General features: G+C 44.9%; 1 protein-coding gene across 1 annotated transcript in view; it reads right to left on the reverse strand.

The window, feature by feature from the left end:
• The window catches only part of DENND2D (DENN domain containing 2D), a 50,939-nt gene extending 40,590 nt beyond the window's left edge, over nucleotides 1-10,349 (reverse strand). Inside the window, exon 1 of the mRNA XM_054980891.1 lies at nucleotides 10,215-10,349. Coding sequence (XP_054836866.1) covers nucleotides 10,215-10,278 — 64 coding nt within the window. The 5' untranslated portion in view covers nucleotides 10,279-10,349. The remainder of the gene's footprint in view (nucleotides 1-10,214) is intronic.
• Between the last annotated feature and the right edge of the window lie 8,846 nt (nucleotides 10,350-19,195).

Consider the following 19,195-nt stretch of genomic DNA (forward strand, 5'->3'; position numbering starts at 1 on the left):
TCACGACCTGAGTTCGATCCCGGAGGAAGCTGGGTTCAGGTAGCCGGCTCAAGGTTGACTCAGCCTTCCTTCCTTCTGAGGTTGGTAAAATGAGTACCCAGTTTCCTGGGGGTAAAGTGTAGATGACTGAGGAAGGCAATGGCAAACCACCCCATAAAAAAAAGTCTGCCAAGAAAACATTGTGATGCGACGTCCCCCCATGGGTCAGTAATGACTTGGTGCTTGCACAGGGGACTGCCTTTACCTTTACCTAGGGGAGTACATATTTATAACACTGCAGACTAGAAAGTAAGTCCAAAAGCTGATCAAGAATCTGAACCTGGGCTTTCCACTCAAAGACCACTAACAAGCCACTGTTCTAGAAGACTTAAATTAAGCAGTTTACAGTTAGAGATAGAAAAATAGAAGCCCTATCCTTTCTGCCTGGGGGAAAGGGCTTGATGAGAGGGGGTGGCCTCAATTGGCCTAATGACATGTTTGAGCATCCTTAGTGGAAGGTACACAGTTTCCCTGTGTACCTGTGCCCTTAAGGCAGGCTTACAGCAGGGATTTTGATGAGGCAATCTCCATCCCTAGTGCCTGTCTTTGAAGTGCCCCGACAGCTGCTAATGTGTGATTCGGCCCTGGAATGTCCTTGTCCAGGCCTCAGTGTTGATACTGCGGATGCTTACCTTGGCCTGAGTTCTCAACTACCTGTCTCTCCAACAACTAGGCAGCTACAGGTCTGCCTGGGAAGGAAACAAAGAGATGGCTGAAAACCTTTTAAAGTGCATCTCATCCCAGACTCCTATTGGCCAGCACGCAGCTGACAGTGGATCCTATCTGTGCACTCCCATCCATGTAAGGGCAGGAGAAGCACTGGGCAACCAGAATAGGCAGAGGTGTTGCTGTTAGAATGGGCATTACTATTGCCTGGTGGTGGGCACCTAATGGCAGTGGGCCCTGGGCCAATTGCCCTTCTTTCCCATACAGCCCCAATTCTGGCTAATCCATATGGTTGGATTCTTATAGAATGCAAGGGGTGTTGAGTGCTACATGACTTGTGTTTTGACTCTAGCATCAGCTAAATTGGGAGCCCTTACCTATGGTTCTTAAGGTTTATCTGACACCTAATTAATATGTTCTGTTTTCATGTGGTGAAACCACCACGAGGTGATTATGTGAATTTCATAGTGGGAATATGTCGTCTGAATGCACCCTCCTGCATTTAAGGTTGATATTTACTATACTAGATGAAACCGATAAAGACAAGGGTTGACTCTGAAGATCAATTTCACTGCATGAGGACGCATTCAAACAACATATTTGTCCCATTAAGTAGCATCTAAATTCAGTTCCAAATAAAATGGGGAGGCTGTGAAAGTTCTGAATCTAGACGATGACCTGCTTACATCTACTCACTCAGGCCAGATGACATAACGACTGTCTTGCTGGGTACTTGACATCCTTTGGAACACACCTCCAAGAAATCTATCACAGTGTTAAAAATGTGAGCTTGAACTCCCTCATTTAAATCTCAATTCAGCCGTAAACCCAATTTGTGAGCAACTCTCAGAATAAACATATGGGGATACTAGTATTTTCTTACCTTAAAGGAAATTGTAAGGATTTATGAAATAATGTGATGTAATCTGCCTTTTCAAAGCAGAAAAAGTTGCTAGATAAATTCTAAGTAGGTAGATAAATACTGGGCATCATTATAATAATAATTATTATTATTCCCACCACAAAGCTTGTCTGTATTCATTACACTTTTTATTTGCTTAGGACACTTAGATAACTGAAAGATACTTTTCTGGAATTAAACCTGGAAGAACATTTCATGTTTCTCCCCCCAAATGTATACTTTTAGGATGTAAAAAAATCTCTCTCTCTCTCTCTCTCTCTCTCTCTCTCTTTTTAAATATGAGTCACTGATCCAAGAATATCTCTGGATTGGAAGGAGGCAAACCAAGAACAGTGACCAAGGCAGAAGAACAATTGGAAATATCCTCAGAGAGCATGTAAGGAAGTTCATTGGAACAAACACAGTCCAGGGCACTTATTCAGGCAGAGATACAGGAGGCTACCTCTGTGTAGATAGGTAGTTTAGGCTCATATTTGTAGTTCTCTTAGGACACATGCTGGTATCCTCTGGAACACATGCTGGGAATCAGTTGTTTAGAAACATACTGTTGAGGATAGGAATAGCCAGGAGGCAATCTATTCTAATTAAGGAGCTATATTTTATACTACTCAAAGCATCCATTATCTCACACCTTTCCAACTGAAGGGTGTGCTGCAAGAAAAGAAGAGGGAAGAAAATCTTGCACCTTGCTAGAGATGCCTGCAGGGCAAAGAATAAGATGACCACATTCTAGGACATTGTCAGTACCATTTAGCAAAGTCAGAGCAATGAGAAAGTTATTGACAGCAACCATCTGAAATGCTGAGCTTGTATACAAACAGAACTGGGTATCAGAATCCAGTGAAATCTGGAGATTGGACTGCAAAATGTTCCTATCTCTGCTCTGCTGCTTACAGTCTTAACAGTACTATTACTTATATTGAGCATGATCCACCCAAAGCATAAGCTTAAAAGCCTACACCGGCAACCCCCAACACGGTAGCATGTGTCATTATATTTTTTGGTGTCCAATTGCTTCTTCCGCAAAGCATCTTCTCTCCAAAGCAAAGCTAACCCTATCTTTTCTCCACTTTACTGGAAGAAAGAGGTATTTCAGAACAGCCCAGATGTATCATCATTTGGTGTAGTGGTTAAGAGTGCAGGACTCTAATCTGGAGAGCAGGGTTTGATTCCCCACTCCTCCACTTGAAGTCAGCTGGGTGACCTTGGGCTAGTTTCAGCTCTCTGGAGCTCTCTCAGCCCCACCCACCTCACAGGGTGTTTTGTTGTGGGGATAATAATGGCATACTTTGTAAACTGCTCTGAGTGGGCATTAAGTTGTCCTGAAGGGCGATATATAAATCGAATGCTGTTGTTGTTATCTGCAGGGAGCATCCTTTTGGATACAGCTGCTTCCATCATAGAAGACTGGGCTTGGAACCATCTAGCATTTTATGGAACCTCTTGCATTTTGTGATTGGATGCCCTTACGGCAGTCATTTCGTGACTGGTTCCCTCCCTGACAGCCCTTTTGTAAGACTTATAGATATGTAGCCATATTGGTCTGTTACAGCAAAAAGAAAAAAAAAAGTAGTGGCATGGTAACATTTATGACAGTATAAAACTTTAGTGGGCTACAGGAAATTCTAAGTTCCTCTATAATTTATTAATGTATTTAATATTTGGGTTAGGGTTAGGGGCCCAAAGTGGCTTCCATCCTTCTTCTCTCCTTCATTTTATCCTCACAACAATCCTGAAAAGTAGGTTAAGCTACTTATGACTGCCCCAAGGTCACGCAGCAAACTTCCACGGCAGACTGGAGATTTGAATCTGAGTCTTCTAGATCCTGGTCTGACACTCTACACTGGCTGTCCTATAATAAAAAACCCTTTTAATTTTCAATTAGTATTGAGTCTCTGGGATATTTCAGACTGTTCCCACTTGCACCAACTTTGTCAAATGTTACATGGATAATATCAGAGTACTTTGTATAAGGAGAGTTCAAGGCAGTTCTAGATGCCTTTTAATTAACATTTGGTATAGTAGCACATTACCCAAATGGCATGGGTTTAAGAGTTAAGTGTGGTAGAATGGCAAGGGTGTCAGACTAGAATTTCAGGTTCAAATCCCTGCTCAGCCAAGAAGCTCACATCACAGGATTGTAGGAAAGAGAACTATGAATACTGCCCTGAGTTCCTTGGAGTAAAGACAGGATGAAAATGTCATAGATGGATGACACAAGAGTTCTGTGGACTGACACCATCTCTTCCAATATCCTGCATCCCACAGTGGCCAAACAGATGCCTCAAGGAAGTCCACAAGCAATGCAGAAGAAGACTGGTCCTCTCCATTATTGCCACCCAGCAAATGGTATTTAGGGGCATGCTGGGTGGTTTCATTTAGATACTATGGCTAATAGCCATCAGTAGTTTTACCCACCATCAGTTTGTATAATACCTTTTAAAAGCCATCTGAGGTGACAGCAAAATATGTAAGTTATGGATGCTGTAAGGAAACTCAATGTTTTACCTGTTTTGAATCGGCTGCTGATCAATTTCATTGTGGCCTTGTGTATCAGGGGGAGGAAACAATTCTACCTGCTTTCTCTACACTATGCATAATGTTATAAACCCTTTGGGCTAGACTGGATCACGCCCTTATGCATGTGAAGGCATGTGTACCACCTGGCACTCCTCCAAATATCTGCTTGGGGGCTAAATGACTGAATTGGGCATACAGGTATATACATCACATGGTCAATTCCTTAATTTTGTTACAAAATCAACTCTGAACATCTGCCCATTAAGCTCTGTATGGATGTTCAGAGAAAAGGCAGGTGTATCCTTATTCCCACCGGTGCGTAGGGGAGCAATCAGAGAAATCTCTCAGTTGTCATTTTTTTCTAAACTAATTTGCCCTGATTTGCTTTGGACTCTCTTAGTAGAGAAAGTTCTCATTTGGATCTTTTTGGAGAACCAGTGTAGCACTATGGTTAGAATGCTGGTCTAAAATCTGAGAGGCCCAGATTCGAATCCTCGCTCTGTCATGGAAGCTTGCTGGACCAGTCACATACTCTCAGCTTAACCTACTTCATATGGTTGTTGTGAGGATAAAACAGAGAAGGGGAGAATGTTGAAAGCCACTTCATATCCTCATAGGGGAGAAAAGTAAAAGCATTTTGCCTCTGTTGGGTTTGTGTGTGAGAGAGGAAAATAGACAAGAGTATAGGAAAATATCTCCAAGTGCCTCTCCATCTTCCATAAAAAGAGAGATTCCTTTCTGCAAAAATTATAATTCAATATGCACAGAATTAACACAAGATGCATGTATCAAATAATAGGCAACATACATATTTGTGATTAAAATTTTGACAGTAGCTTTTGAAGCTTTACCACTTGCTGTGCAGAAGTTTGCTTGCTGGAATGAGAGGTGGTATCACAGCAGCAAAGCTGTCAGGGTTCACTGAGTCCAATCTTCAGCGCAACAGAAAAGTATAACCACAGTTGCGTCAGACAGGTTGGGTGCAGGAATGAAGGATTAACAACACCCAGGAAGTAAATTAACTTCAACGCACCCAGAAAGGAAACAGAGCAAACAGTAACAGCGTGGCATTTGTTACAACAGTTCTGGTAACAATTCTGCAGACCTAGATTTGGGCTACAGCTGTAGTTTTCTCCATTTGCCTAAAGGAAGACTCTCAACAGCAGTAAGTTCAAGGAAGACGTCAAAAACAGCCTGCAGCAGAACAGAAGGAGAGTGCAGACAGGATTCTTTTCCAGCCTCGAGACCCGTATTTCCACAGAATAACCAGAGTTGCAGGAAACCCCTGCTAGAGATACATACTTTCTATGATTAACCCCTGAGGCCACTACTAGCTGGTATCAAGTTGTTACAATGACACTGTTGTCCCATGAAAATAAATTTGTGTTCAAAGTTAAACATTTACTGGAGCAAACAGGTTCTGTTGTATATGCCCTGAAGGTGAGTAGCTAAGATAGGAAAAGAATAACCAGGTGCAAGGTGAAATTTTTTTTATTGAGGTTCTGTAGATCCCTACGTGTTTTGCTTAAAAGATTAGTCAGGGGATCTCCTAGGAAGGATTTCAGTTGTCACTTTGAATAATGGAATGAATAAGGTAAAGGTGATGAAACTTTTAAGCAAAATATGTAAGGATCTATGGAACCTTAATAAAAAAAAATTTCACCTTGCACCTGGTTCCTCTTTCCCTCTGCATACCGGAGTGGCCGTTGTTTCTCAATTAGCTAAGGTAAACATGCAGAACATCTGATTTTTCTCCCATTTCTTTTGATACTTGTGTTTTTCTTTAGATAATCATGATCTATATTCATCCCAACTTTCAGAAAATAGCTTCCATGAACTAAAATGGTCGTTTTCAACATTTCAAAATGGAAGTCAGCTACCTTTGATAACTTTCCTTTTGGAACAGAAGAAGACAAAGACGAAGAAGAGTTTAGCCAGTTCTTTAAAATGTAGTTTCTTCAAGTAGTTTTTAAAATAGAATTATTTTTCTGTCAGACAAATTGTTTGCACTTTTGAGGGAGAAGTTTGTTCTGCAGAGCTTGTTTGGTCAGTAGTTTACATGGACTTGACCCTGATGCAGGCTGCTTAGAAGCTGTGCAGTAAATGTTTCCTTAAAATTAGTATTACATTCTTAAAGGTTTTCTCACTTCTTTTAAGAGCTGTTTGAACCACATCTTTACTAAGCAGTTATTGTGAATTTAACTGAATGTAACATATAATGTTCAGTGATGTTCATTAAGCAGGGTTGCCAACATCCATATGGTGCCTGGAGACCTAAAATTACGGTTGATCTCCAAACTAGAGAGATCAGTTCTCCTGAATAAAATGGACCCTTTGACATATGGCCTTATATCCTACTGAGGTCCCTCCCCAAACACTGCCTTTCCTAAGCTCCACTACCAAATCTCCAGAAATTTCCTAACTTTGTGACACTGAGAGATCTCTGTCTTTTGGTGCTATACCTCTGAAGATGCCAGCCACAGCTGCTGGCGAAACGTCAGGAACTACAATGCCAAGACCACAGCTATATAGCCTGGAAAATCCACAACAACCTTCCTAACTTAGTGTTAACAATCCTATGCCCGTACCAAATTGCTGGAAATAAATGTAATCCCCAAATTATCTCACTTGTAAACCATCCAAGATTTAAGAGTAGTTAAATAGTTGAAAGTTAATCATAAACTGTTCTGCACTGACTCAATTCCTCTTCCTCCATAGTACCATGGATAGCCAACTTTGGTAAACCCAAACTTTGGCAAGGCCTAAGTGGATCTATTTCACAGCACAACAAACTGATTCCTGGAATACAAATGCACACACTTCCTTCACTTACACTTCAAAAGGAAGACAGTAAAAATCAGACTACAACAAATTACCTGCCATATCATTATCTTCACTGATATTTCCATTTTTGTACCTCACCAATGACTTCTAATGCTGTCTCCTTTACATACTGAAATTCAAACTAAAGCATAACACATTAGGGTTGCCAGTTTCAAGCTGGGAAATTCCTGGAGATTTGGGGGGTGAAACCTGGAGAAGGCAGGGTTTGGGGAGGGAATCCACTCTCTAAAGCAGTCATTTTCTCCAGGTGAACTGATCTCTGTGGCCTGGAGATCAGTTGTAATTCCAGGAGATCTCCAGCCACCACCTGGAGACTGACAACCCTGTAACACATTCCTGCAAAGCACAACTTGTTTTTCATATAGATTCCTTGAGCTTTTCCACAGAGCCTTCAAAGGCTTGATGCAAATGGAAGTTTTTAGGTTTCTGCTGTTCCATCAAACATTGTTACCGGCTTACGTGTGGTGTGCTGATTCCTGACTCACAAAATGCTTTTACTACGGCTGCATCCAATGCTCTAGCCTTGCCTACGCTGTCCCCGGAACAGAAAGAAGGAGAAAATCTGTGCCTATGGGCCAAAGTGAGAAGAACCAATATGCATGTAGAAACAGATCCTTTTTACCTTGCAAAGAGGCCCTTCTAATTCCTGCCAAGGATAGCACAAGGCAGAAAAGAAATAGAAACATCTTGCTCTGAAAGTTAGTCAGCAACCCAAGGGGGAAAAGGTGGAGTTTTCCAGGCACAGTGTATGCAAGGGAAACCCCTTCCTTGTTTGCCTTAGGCAGGTGACTTTGCAAATAATGAGAGCTTTAGAGCTTGAATGCTTATTCTGGATCATGGGAGAGGCCTCGATATCAGTTTGTGGGTGTAGAAGGAACAGCTGGGGAACTGAACTAGTGCATTAGCAGACTAATTTCCAGCAGAGTTCACTGAGTTTGTTTCCAAGCTGACAATATCTTAGATAGATGCCCTAAGAAAACAGACTTCGTATGCATTGCTTCAAATCTTGAAGCAAGTTAGTAAGTGAGATGGAACGAGATTTGGGGAACCTTTTCCTAAACTGCAGAAGTGTAGAATGTAAAGGGGACATTAAGCCCTCTGTTTTCAGGCCAGACCTGCTGCCAAACTTCCCAATGAGTGTACCTGCACAGTGCAAGTTTGTCACATTCACACTTTATATTTTTAGTTGTACACAAAATATCTTAGGAACATGCCTAAAATATAATGCATGAAGAGGCCTCATTGTACTCTTAGTTCAGGATGCACGTCTTCTTTGTAACAACTGTATGAGCCTGTAGAGAGCAACTATTCTCATTGTCCTTTGCCTTCCTGGGAGACAAAAAGGAGAAAAAGCCAGTGCCTCTAAGCAGAAGAATAGAGTATTCAATTACAGAGTATCTAAACAGAGTATCCAATTACATCTTCCTCCAGTCATTTTGCGTTGTCCTATTTGTTTTCTTGCCAAGTAAAGGGCTAGTTTGGGCTCCAGATTTTGACTCTCTCTATACATTCTGTATACAGACAAAGATGCATCATGTGCTCGTACTCAGCTGTAAGCTACATTACTGAGGCACTCACCCAAACCTATAGAATATGTTCTTCAGTTTTTTACTATGGGGACCTACCGATAGAATTTCTCCAGGGAATACATGACAGTGATGTCCAATGTTGTCCAATGAAGAAATCCCCCAAATTTTATTTCATTACTATGCATCATTCTGAATGCTATAAACATTCACTCTGGTGACGTACTCACAAGGATGGCACCCCAATTTGAGCAGCGGACCTAGTTCACTTGGGGACTAAGTGGTGGGGAGGAGAATACTCCTGGGCTTACATCATACCGAGGCTTTATCAGCCTGGTGAATATGCAAAGAACCCGGTCTGTTACTTGTCCTTCGGGAACCCCATGCTAGCTGATTCATTCCCATTCATCAAAATGTACCATGGATTCCAAACGTCTAAAGTCCAAGGTGTGCACCAGACCACACTCACTCTCTTTCACACTCACACTCATAAATAAACAAAGACCTCTCTATGGAGTGATGGCCTCGGTTTCCTCCTTATTCTGCATTCAAATACCTTTTAAAATACTTATAACCTCCCCCTCCCTCCAGGGCCTAAAAGCAGTTTACAGGACACCTAGCATTTCTTTCCAGAGACCAGTTTACTCCGGATTAATCTACCCAGAATAATTACCCCATTGACTTAAAAGCAGTATTAGTTTATTTTGTTCCCATTCGTGTGTGTGGGGGGGGGGACATGCATTTTGAATCTGCATAAAAGTAACTGTTATGTGCAGTAATAAAAAACTAAAGTGTTATAACCATTTTAAGGGGGATAAATCTTAAAATCCTGATCAGCTTCTTCCATTCCTTCACTCCAGAGGGTAAGCAGCACCAACCTGAATAGAAATCCAGACTGCATCCAGCAGCATGCATTGAAAGGGAGGAAAAGCCATCTTTTAAAATCCATTGTATATTGTAACAGAACATAAACACATAATCACTTGTGCTCTGCATTAATCCACAACAAACATCACCTGTTTGGATACTGACAAGGGGTAACATTAACCCAGAATCCAGCCTCCAGAAGCATGCGTTGGAAGGAGCGCAAGAACTGTACTGCCCTGTGAGTATGTCGGGGGAACGAGGGATAGCTAACCCTGGCTAACTGATCTCGCCTATGCACGGCGAGGAATCTGCCCCCAATGATCTTCAACTTTCAATCTTTTTTTCTTTTTAAAAAACAAACGTTCTGGGCGATTTTAATCCATTCTCATGGCACAGTTTCCGCGGTCGTTCCCGAAGTGACCACTGTCATTTCCACAAGGGAAGGGGCGAGAGGGCGCGGGACTTTCCAGTGTCCGAAGTCTGCTGGATTCCCGGGGGAGGACGCGGGGGAGGGAGAAGGCGACTGTCCGGCAGCCGGACCGGAATGGGACTGGCTGGTCCGAGCTCGGGGCGTGCCTCGCTTCGCAGGAACTTCCTGGAACTTGCCCAGGATTTCACACTTGCCCCCGGCACGGGCCCGATCCGAGGGCGGGGGGGGGGGTCCTTTCCCCTGGAGGAGCGGGAGCGATCCGCAGACCCGACCCAGCCGAGGGGCTGACTGGAGACGAGGGCAGAAGGGACGCGGGAGAGCAGACCGCAAGGACCGGGCGGGGGACGCGGGGGCGCCAGACTGTCAGTGGGGGAAGCTTGGCCGGTGCCCTTTAGCTCACCTCTCCGGGCCGATCTCCGCCGCAGGCTGCTCCGGAAAAAGCGGGCGATGCTCTCCACCGCCATAAGCGCCGCCGCTCGGCTCCCAGCGCCCGGGTCGCGCTCGGCTGCAGCGGGTCCTGGGCTCTTTCCTCCTCCTCCCCCCCCCCCCCCCGCGGCTCTGCCTGCCTCCTGCCTGCCCGTCGCGCTTTCACTTTCAGCGGCGCTGCACGCACACCTGGCGGCCGAGGGAAGGAGGGCAGGCGCGCGTGTGGCTGCGCTTGCGGGTCAGCAGGGGGAGACGTTCACCTGGCCCTGGGCGGAGCTCCGTGTCTTCCCGGCGGAGAGAGAGAGAAGACCCGAGGGAGAGCAGCAGCCCCTGCGGGAGGGAGGAACGAGGGCAGCGCGGAGACGGCCCTCCCTACGTGCGGGCACCTCCGGGCTGCCTCCAGGGCGAGGCTCTGGGCGTGCGGCCCCACCTACCGCAATGGCTTGCCCCACCTATTTTTTTAAGCGACGCGACAGTTGGCTCATTTGGAAGGCTGGCTGTGCTGCAGGCAACAATTGCACACGCGTGCCCGGGCATAAAAGAGTATAGGTGGGTTTCAAGTGACACTTTCCTGTGTTTAAGAAACATAAGAGGATCAGGCCAGTGGGCCATTTCGTCCAACACCCTGCCTCACCAGTTGCTATGGAGGGCCAATAACAGCGCTTAGGGGCCGAGGCCTTCCCCGGATGTTGTCTCCTGGCGCTGGTGTTCAGGCGCTTACTGACCATGAAAGTGGAGGGTCTCTTAAGTCACCAGCGCTCGTATGCACTGAGAGATCTATCCTCCATGCATCTGTCTAATCCCTTTTAACGTTTCTGGGTACTCAAGACAATATTTTAAAGCCATTAAATTGTTTCTCTGTATTTTTTGACTTTCTCAGAGATAGGAAAATTCTCAAATCACTTTCAGAAATAGTTTTGATAAACTGCTAAGTTAAGGAGACTCTACCAGAGCAAAAGTCCAGTTGCACCTGAAAGACTAACATTTATTCCAGGACATCCAGTCATTTACGACCAGGGCTTTTTTTCAGGGGGAACGGAGTTCCAGAACCTCTTGAAAATGGTCACATGGCTGGTGGCCCCACCCCCTGATCTCCAGACAGAGGGGAGTTTAGATTGCCCTCCAGTGGAGGGCAATGTCAACTCTCCTCTGCCTGGAGATCAGGGGGCAGGACCACCAGCCATGTGACCATTTTCTCTGAGGGCAACCCACTGAGTTCCACCACCTCTTTTCCCAGAAAAAAAGCCCTGTTTACGACCTTCTGTTTAATTTTGCTGGAACAAACCAGCACAGTTGCCATTCTAGAATGACACCAGAGCAAGCTGCTCAAAGATGCCGACCTATTAAAGAGGATGTATTCAGGACACCATTGGTTGACATTTTCTTACAGAATAGGTTACTGCTCTGTACTCCTCTGGGGTGGGGGTGGGGTGCACGAATCTTTGCAAAATTCAGCCAGTTCAAAATGCAGCTTTGGGAGAATGGAGGGCTGCCGAATGGAAGGCATCACTCTGATATTGAGAATACATTAGCTTCCCGTTTATTTCCAAACCCAAGTCAAAGAGCTGACTTAACTTTTGACTTTTCAGGCATAATCCTAAAGCTAGCCTGAAAAGATTTTATTATGCAACTAAGCCACATGCTGGCATAATCCAGGGATTCATTAGTGTATTTAGTTACTACTTCATTTATAGTCCATTTTTCTCACTGAGACTCCAAGTGGATTGCACAATTTAAAATACGATGCAGTTGGAACAGTGTAATGCATGCAATCAATAATGCAATAAAATGGGATTACAAAATTATGAAATAACACTGCAAAAACAATAAGACAGAATCCTTACCATCATATTCACCATTGTATCTGAGGAGATGCCAGCACAGTGCCCCATTGACAGTACATGGCTGTAAACCCAGCAGCCATGTGGCTGCACCAGCATAGGGGCCAGGAATGGATACTGCCAGAAGCATGCAGAAAGAAGAGTCAGCATAGCAGGCACCCTAAGCTCTTTCCGCCTGCATCACAGTGCCAGCTTGAGCTGCCCGCAATGAGCTGAGGGCTCCTCCTCCTCCTAGCCTGCCATTGTGCAAGGGGAGGTGAGAGGCCTGGCCTGCACCTCCCCTTGCCTCCTGGGCCAATGCTGTTGTCGGCCTGGCCACTGGGCTCAGCTTGTTCCTGGAGGTGGTGGCACCTGGGTGTGGCTTACGCCCACGGTTGACTACAGGAAGCGTGCTGCTGCTCACTGGAACTGAGGCAAGCGACGGAGGTTCTCACAGTGGTTCTGCTGCTCCCAGCCAGTGGCAGAGCATGGAGTAAGGATGTGTGTGCGTGAGTCATGACCATCATCCCTACTGGAAGTTGCTCCCTTTAGGCAGCAAAAAGCTTTAGCTTTTTCTTAGAGCATTATTAGCATGCCATTCTATGATGCGTGGGTCCTGGTGGTATCACTGTGGGCTACGTTGTTATGGTCTTAGTCCCTTGGGGTTGGGTCTTTTTTCCCCTTTACAACTGAGAAAGCATAAGATATGGACTAGTTATACTTTCTGACCCCGCCCCCCCCCCAAAGGTGGTAGAAAGAACTCGGGCCCTGACAAACCTGGACCTATGTCAGTTAAATACAGATTGAAGAACAAAGTGGCCGAAATGCATCCCTGTTTGACCCCCCCCTCCCCCCCGTAATTGGGATCTCCTCTGTTAAAGAGCCTGTGGGATCCACCTTAACTCTTGCTAAGGTTACCAGGTGTCCAGTTTTGGCCCAAACAGGCTGGATCCCATCTGGCAAGCACAAGTCTTGCAGATATATTAGAATGAAATTCCCAAATCGGGAACAATAGGCATTTTTTGACACTAGTGCCTGCTAATTTTGCCCACATTCAGTTCCAGTCTACTGAATCAAAGGCAGCAGTTAGATCCACAAAAGCTGCACCAGCCCCTTCCAGCCTCAGCAATGCATCAACATCCAGGGTTTAGGGCTGAGCTGCCGTTATCCTAAACTATCTGATGGGGTGAGAATGGGAGATCTTTATTAAATGCCCCCTGCTATGTCAGTCTTCCCACTCAGTCTCGCTGGCATCAGAGGTCTTGCTCAGTGACCCCTGTTTTCTCTGGTGCAGTGAGTTGCTGAACAAGATAGGGCCTTTTGGGCAGAGGTGCCCAGGCTCTGGAATTCTTTTCCACAAGAGTCCAGTTGGGCCCCCTTATTATTCAGTAAGTGAAATGTTGCTTTATTCAGTTGCTCTTTGGAATTAGCTGTGACTGATGTAATTGTTAGTTTCATCAGCAGGTTTATTGCTTTGAGTTATTTAGTAGCCTCTTGGGGTGGGGGAAGGTTGTCCCTACCAGAAAGGTGGGATACAGAGATTGTACAAAAAGAACATGTTGTTAACAATTTGTGCTTTCGGTAGCATCTTTCCCAGGCTTAAACATGGTGCATCGGGGCCATAACACTAGCAATGACATCCTAAGCAGAATGATACCCTTCTAAGTCCAGTGATGTCAGTGGAATTAAAAGAACACAACTCTGCTTGGGATTGCAATGCATAAAAGCACGTATGTCCAAGTGTGAGCATTCTTAATGTGGGAAAAAATAAATATGTGTTCTAGTTAATGCAGGTTTTACATTTGCATTATCCATTGATTCAAGAAAAGGAACCTGCTACACAAGAGGTATTTGTATTGCTGAAAGATTATTCTTCCACAGGTTCCACCTGGCACCAAACACGATGTTATATTTCTCATAAAATTCTGGCAATGCCCATCCCAGTGGGCAAAAGCCTGCTAATATTTACTCAGAACTAAGTCCCATTCAGCAAATACTTTGCTTTCCCCAGCAATTTCCTTTTGATTTACAGCCTACTTAATTACTTCCCATTATCTTTGCCAATGGCCAAAGCATTGTGTTTGGCTTACAAAGTGAAAAGGAGCACGTGATGGATTCCTTTTCACTTTGTAGGCCAAATGCTGCTCATTTTTATTTTATTTGTATTTTCTTAATTTCCTAATAGCAATGTAAGTATGAAAATAATTTTTTTAAAAATGAGTGGGTTTGCGTGCAAAAACTAAAGCACTACATAATGCCAATCCATTCTGCAAAAGAACAGCAATTAACAATTGTTTTATAAGTGTCAATAGCCAGTCATGGGAAAGAACAGGAAGTAATTAATTAAACTGGATTAAACTAGATACAGAAAGGAAAAAAATAAAGAACAGTAGTTACAAGCAGGGAACCCACAAAGACTTGCAGGGGAGGGGGTGTCGTTTCCCCTCCCTTACTGTTACTTCTCTCCTTTCCCTGAAAGCTCCCATAGACTCTCCTCTTTTCTTACTTCCTTCTCTCACCAGCCAACCTCCCTTTATCTCCCCTTCAATCTGATCGTCAGTTTTCCCTGCCATTGGCAGCCTCTCCTTGGAAAAAGTCTGGTCAAGTTCTGTAGCATTGGCTGCTGGGCCAGGCCCGGTTGCACAGCACAGAACCCATTAGAATCTGCAGTTTCCCCTGTATCCCCCTCCCCAAAATATTGTCTCTTTTCCTCCTCCCAGCAGCCTCCATATTCTCACCTTTCCCTGCTTCCTTCTCTCCTTCCCACTCACTAACAAACCTACATTTCATCTACCCCTGTCCTCAGCTCTATTTATTGTTTATTTACTACATTTATACCCCGCCTTTTCCCACAAGGTGGACTTGAAGCAGCTTACATCATTCCCTTCCATTTTATCTTCACAAAAACCTGGTAAAGGACGTTAATTTGAGAATGTGTGATGGGCCCAAGGTCACCCAGGAAGCTTCCATGGCAGAGTGGGGATTTGAACTGCCCCCCCCCCAGATTAGGGCTGCCAGGTTTCCTGGTGGGGGTGGGTGACCCCCACTCCCACACACCGCCACCACTCACTTAGCCAGCAGAGAGAAGTGGCAGGGAAACAGGCCTCCTGGACGTGCTTTCGGTGCGGCGTGACAATGCCACTCCTGGAAGTCACTCCCAGAACACGTGAGGAGCATTAGAAGTAGGGTTGCCAGGTCCCTATAGCCTCCTGCTGGGGGCGGGGACTGGCACTTACCTTCTGCCAGCAGCGAGGTCTCCTTTGCATACACGCGCTCTGGCGCTTGCGCGATGATATCACCTCCAGAAGTGGCGTCATCATCACACCAGCCACGGGAGCATGGTGGGCCAAACTGGCCCTGAATCAGCCCTGTGCCAATTCATCCCATTTGGGGCCCAAATTTGCCCAAATTAAGTGCTGGGGTGCCCCTGCAGCTGGTGCGATGTCACTTCCAGCAGTGACGTCATTGTGACCCTTGGGAGCGCGTGCATGGAACATGTTCCTGGGGTGCCTGCCAGTGGCAGGCAACCTCTGGGACTGGGAGCTTGCCATCTCCCACTGACCACTGGCAGGTCAGCAGGCAAGGTGGCAAAGCCCCAGGAGTTTGCCCACCCCGGTGGGCACCTGGGAACCCTAGTTAGAAGGTGAGTGCTGGGTCCCTCCTCATCCTGCCAGGAGGGTAAGGAGACCTGGCAATCCTACCCTGTATCGTAGTCTGACATTCTAACCACTATACATCACTGTCTTTCACATGATGGCTGCTTTTGAACAGTAGCAAGACTGAGAGTGGGACCACAAGTGACGCCCGACACAGGTTGGACACTTGCCAGCTTCCCTCAAGTTTTGATGGGAAATGTAGGCAGCTTGGCGGAATGTTGGACAAGTGACAGTTGAAAAGTCCATTGGACAGCAGTCAGAGAGTCAAGCTGCAAGACCAGGATACCTACATTTCCCATCAAAACTTGAGGGAAGCTGACTAGTGTCCAACCTGTGTCAGGCGTCACTTGTGGTCCCGCTCTCAGTGAGTCATGGAACTCACATGTTATCTCATTGATCAGTGATTGCTGCCAGGCCTGGTCTTGAGGAGTCCTCCTTCAAAGGCCAAAACAATCCTGGAAAGAGGCGTGCTCCTTTCCCTGCCTTTTACTGTCAGAAACCAAGGAGTGAACTGTAAATAACATTATGGTTGCCTAGTAACGACCAGTGAGGACATTTTTCTTAAAGCTCCAGGCAGTGGCACTGCTTCTGTTATTTGTGGGTGGGTGGAGGTGGGGGAATTAACCTCTCAGCGTATTTTATTTTTTAGATTTCAGATTTTTCTGCAAACCTGTCTTGTATGTTCATGTCTCCAGTCTTTGGATTTAAGTTTCCTCAGTTTTGGCCACACTGAGAATTAGATATATTGATGATGATGATGATGATGATGATGATGATGATGATGATGATGATGATGATGATGATGATGATGATGATGATGAGAAACCTCACTATAGCTTTGACTTCCATACTAAAAATGTCACATTTTATGTTTTGAAAATTGCCACAAACTGGACCTGATAAAGATGGAATGACAGAAGGGAAAAACTGGAATTCAACAGGCTGCCAGTGACATAATCTGGACTCTTTGTTGAAACTAAAGGGGTATAGAAACCCCTCACTTGAAAATACTCCAAATTTCCTTTGAGTTGAGCATTCATATTTAAGTCTGTCTCTGATGGTAAAAGAATAGACCAATGTTTCTTACTCTACTGCTGTGGGGAAAGGGTCCCTTTTGTGTAGGCAGTACAGCTGAGCAAAATTCAAAGCACTAAAAGAACTGAACTTTACAGTTTGAAGAACTGTCCTGAAAGCCCTTTCTGGGGCGATAACAGCCACCCACAGTGTGAAAGAAGAATGGTCCCCTCATAGGACATGCCTTGGGTCCCTCCTGGCTGGCAGCCAAAACAGCTGAATGCACAGCAAAATCACTTTCTCCACTGATATGCCCAGGAAGAGAGATACTTCTCTAGAACCAATCGACAGTGAGAATTTATTTTCTCCAAACACTGTACTTTCCTAGGAAAACTCCTTGCTGTCTTGATGCACAACAATATGAGATGCTAATAGTGTCTTGGGAGTAACCACTAATTGAGCAGTCCTATTTATTTATTGTCCTCTGTTCTCACTGAGGCTCAAGACAGGTTTCACAGTGTCAAATACAATTAGCAGGATAGGACAGCCAGTAACTAATGCAATAGATTTTGAATTACAGAAATCTGAAAACAAGCAGAAATCTGAAACAGCTAAAACAAAGCATAAGCATTTAAACACAATGCATTATTGGTGAAATCCTAAGTAGAGTTCTGCCAGTCTAAGCCTATTGAAATCAATAGACTAGGGTGATTCTGCTTAGGGTTGCACCGTATCTGCTGCAGAAATTACACAGTATGAACATCATTACAGCAACAAATAGTGTACAGTAGTATAGCCCACAGTCCCTTTTCCTGTACCTAAGCATTTTTCTGAACCATTTCATTATAATACAGCCCTATTACCTGTGCAAAAAGGCCTTCCTGAAAAATCCAGTTTTTGTAAAGTTTACAGAAAGCCAGGAAAGTGGGAGCCTTCCTAACCTTACCAGGCAGGTCATTCTGTAAGGTGAGAGGCACAGCAGAGAATCAAAAAGAGTCCAGTAGCACCTTTAAGACTAACCAACTTTATTGTAGCATAAACTTTTGAGAATCACAGTTCTCTTTGTCAGATGCATCTGACGAAGAGAACTGTGATTCTCGAAAGCTTATGCTACAATAAAGTTGGTTAGTCTTAAACATGCTACTGGACTCTTTCTGATTTTGCTACTCCAGACTAACACGGCTAACTCCTCTGCATCTATGACAGCAGAGAATGTGTGGGTATGGGCAGTTGTTGATTGTGCCCATTTGCAGGATGGCACCTGCAGAAGGCCCTGTTCAGATAAGCCAAGCTGCCAAGATGGAGCATAGGGAGAGAAGTGGTCTTGCAGATATGATGGACAAAGCTATGAAGGGCTTTGTATGTGATAGCCAAAACCTTGAATTGAGCCCAGTAACTGATGGGCAACCAATGGAGGGACTGCAGAATGGGAGTAATATCTATATGCATGCTCTGCCTAGGTCCCAATAATAGCCAAGGTGCAGTATTCTGCACCAACTGGAGTCTCCAAGTTGACTTTAAGGGAGACCAATGTAGAATACTTTGTTTAGTTTAGTCTCATTTGGATCCCAATGCTGTGGATCCAGATGGCCAAATCAGCCATGTCAAGGTAGGGGACCATCTTGCGAGCTACACTGGATTGGAAGAAAGCATTTTTTTTTTTGCATCTGCATTAACTTTCTTCTCCAACACCAGTGCTGGATGCACTATTACCCCTAAGCTGACCAAATAAGCAAGGGTTAGGTGAACCCCCAGTTCAGTGTCCTTCAAGATTTCTGCCTTTCCAACCAGCATCACTTCCATCTTGTCTGGGTACAGTTTCAATTTGTTTGCTTTTAGCCATTTGACCCCAGCAGTTAAGCAGTGACTCAGGAGCTCTCCTGCATCCCTTGGGGATTTGGATAATGAGATACAGAGCTGGGTGTCATCTGCATGTCGATCCCATCCAATTCCAAAGCTTCAAATGATTTTACAGAGAGGTTGAATAATACGGGGGATAAAATTGTGCCCTGTGGGATCCCACAAGACCACTCCCACACTGAAGATAGCTGCTCTCCAATGGCAACCTCTTGAGTCTGATCCATGAGGAATGATTTAAATCAGTCTGAGGTACATCCCCTGATAACTACTACTGCCTCCAAATGCCTCAATGGGATGGCATGGTCCACTGTATCAAAGACTGCAGACAGATCTAGGAGGAGCAGCAAAGATGCAGCACGGTCATTGGGTGATTCCGCACTAGTGGTTTTCCGCTGTTCAGCTTCCAAATGACCTCGATTTTTCTTTGTGTCTCCACATGTGGGAAGGCAATCCTAGCAGCAGCTTCGAAGTCACTGCAGGTTTTGTCCGTTTTTTTTCCGTCCTACTTTTCCCCGACTTATTTGTCCGTTAGCAGCAGATTAGGGATTTTGATCATGCAAAATTCTTTATCCCATGTTCTCCCCACCCTTGCCCTTCTCTCTCGC

Source organism: Eublepharis macularius, chromosome 5 (genome assembly GCF_028583425.1).
Source record: "Eublepharis macularius isolate TG4126 chromosome 5, MPM_Emac_v1.0, whole genome shotgun sequence".
NCBI classification, from domain to species: Eukaryota; Metazoa; Chordata; class Lepidosauria; order Squamata; family Eublepharidae; genus Eublepharis; species Eublepharis macularius.